This window comes from Grammomys surdaster, unplaced genomic scaffold (genome assembly GCF_004785775.1).
Source record: "Grammomys surdaster isolate TR1022 unplaced genomic scaffold, NIH_TR_1.0 66, whole genome shotgun sequence".
Taxonomy (NCBI): Eukaryota; Metazoa; Chordata; class Mammalia; order Rodentia; family Muridae; genus Grammomys; species Grammomys surdaster.
The window spans coordinates 3,640,340-3,642,880 of record NW_021604568.1 but is presented as its reverse complement, the minus strand read 5'-3'; the positions used below and the strand labels follow the sequence as shown (position 1 = coordinate 3,642,880).

The 2,541-nt window shown below is 46.0% G+C and overlaps 1 protein-coding gene across 1 annotated transcript in view; it reads right to left on the bottom strand.

The window, feature by feature from the left end:
- Abcc2 (ATP binding cassette subfamily C member 2) overlaps positions 1-2,541 on the bottom strand; it is a 59,665-nt gene that overhangs the window by 10,971 nt on the left and 46,153 nt on the right. The window contains exon 25 of the mRNA XM_028776195.1: positions 1,106-1,305. Within this exon, the coding sequence (XP_028632028.1) occupies positions 1,106-1,305 (200 nt within the window). The remainder of the gene's footprint in view (positions 1-1,105; positions 1,306-2,541) is intronic.

Here is a 2,541-nt window from a genome sequence, read left to right as displayed (position 1 = left end):
CAAAGCCACCTGTGAGTCAAGCACCTGCACTCCCTTTCTCCTTTTCTTTGAGAGAGGGTCTCATTGTGCAGTCTTTGGCTGGCGAGGAACTCTGCTGGAATTAAAGGCGAGTACCACCAGCCTGGCAAGCATCTGCATTTGAAATGAGCGGCGGTTTCTTTTGATCTGCATAAGGAAGCAATGGCTTCTGTACATACGCATCCAGGTGGAGAGCTAAAGAGACTTCAGTACCGCACTGCCTTAGTATTTCTTTTGAAGTGGATAAAAACTGGGAGTTGATTACAAGTTAGGTGAGTTGATTACAGGGGGTAAACGGATTTGTAGAGAGCTGAGGAATACATAGTTTAACATCATTTGTAAAAAGTTAGCTTTCTGAGATAAAATATATTTAATTAAATTTGTACCAATAATTCTAGCAGGTATCACAATAAGGATCCAATGGGTTTACTCATATGCCTTTTTCTTCTTGGAAAGTCTAAGTAAAACCTCTGACCTCTCCATGTTCCAAATAATACTGATCACCACTGAACTGCCCTGAGCTTCCCAAGACACTGAAGAATTTCTGTTCCCCAGATTTTTCTCTTTCAAAGGCGCCCTTAACTGCTTGTCACGGTCTCCTGATTCCCAGTCTGCTCAGGAGACCTCATTTCTTGTCATTCGCACCTTTACTAAACTTCCTAACTCTCCTCCCTGATGCCCCAGATCCTTCATCACTTCCGAGCTGCGTGCCCATGGAGCGTCTCATGTCTCAGGGGACCAAACACAAGATGCTCAATTTACCCAGCAGTTGAACAGTAGTTGAGTTTCCAAATACTCACAAATGTCATGTGACTTTTACCATAACTGTAAGACACGTTGAAAAAGGTAGACATTGATCTTTCCTTAGAGAGGACGAGGCAATTCACCTAGCTTGGTCAATGCCGGCCTGGGATGGAGAATCAGTCTCTATTTTTCTTCTTTCTACTTACATAGCATGACAGGCTATGTGTGTGCCTGTGGCCAGGATGAATTTTATACCACCAGCTATGCCTGCCGTCCCGTGCCAACTGTCAAGCTCGCAGAACCCTGGGACCTTCATTTAAGTAAATCCTTCAGGGGGCCTCACCTGTTGGAGGTGATCCAGGAAAAGACACACTTCTGGTTGGTGTCAATCTGCTTCTGATTGCATGCTAGAAATCGTTGCTGGTGCTCAAAAGCACGGATAACAGGGAGACCTGAGACGGTCTCACTAAAGTGAGAATAGATGGGAGATTTGGTGACAGAATCCAACCGTCTCAGCTGGCGGGAAGTAGCCACATAAAACACCTGAACACAAAAACCAAGAGTCAGTTAGTAACAGGAGGCATATACACTCTTCCTCCTCCTTCTCTCCTTCTCTCCTTCCTCCTCCTCTTCCTTTCCTCTTCTCCTCCCCCTCCCATCCTCTTCTTCCCTCCTCCCCCTGACCCTATTCCATCCCCCTCCTCCCCTCCCTCATCTTTCTTCTTCTGCCATGACTCAACATTGTCACTTGATGGCTGTGGCTCACATCTGGACAGGAAGGAGGCCTGACATACTATGTCTGGCTACAAGGATAATGAGGCACGAGGAAGGGAACAGTAAGAAGACTGTAGCGGTGGGGAATAGAGGGAGGCAAAACTGAGGAGACTGAACTGCAGCCCTAGAGATTCGAGTTTCTAAAGCCCAGGAGCTTTGTTATCAGGCCCAAGATTTTCATACATTACCCAAACAGCAGTTTCTGTACTAGCTAGAGAAATGGTTACCAAGAGGATTTTGTAAAAAAAAAAAAAAAAAAAAAAGCTAGGACCACGGTGGGTGTATAAAGTCAGAAAGGTGACTCAGTACTTAAGAACACTGGTTGCTGTCACAGAGGTTCTATTCCCAGCACCTACACGGTGGCTCATAGCCATCTGTAACTCTAGTCCTGTGGGTACCAGACATGCACATGGTACATGTGCATGCACTGAAGGCAAAACATTTATCTACAGGAAATAAAATAAATGCATCTCTTTAAAATAGTTGAGAATGAAGTGTGGTTAAAATGAAGATTGACCAGAGCTATGCCTCCATGGCATCCGGTAAGGATAAGTTCGGAAGGTGTTCGAGCGTGCGAGCAGAACCTGCTGTAAGAGAACGGAGGCAAACTGTCCACGGATGAAGGAACGGTGGATAGGTTCACAGCGCTACTGGAACCTGAAAGGATTCAATGAAGCATGAACGAAAACTGAGCCTTTGAGAGTCGGGGTGCAAAATATTATGACTCAGAGTCTCCTCAAATAATCCTGCCTGCCTTGTAGATGTGCTGTGTGACTGGTTAGGAGCCTGCTCTGGACACGGTTGTGTACCTGCAGTACCGCACACGGGCACAAGAGGTACCATCTTACCATGGGATACGAGGCCATGCAACCATGCTGTGCGCCCTGCCAACTGTAAGCGGAAATAAACCCTTTCCTCCGCAACTTAGCTTAGGGAACTGTGAAAATTTACCCCAAGTAATCTCTCTCTCTCTCTCTCTCTCTCTCTCTCTCTCTCTCTCTCTCT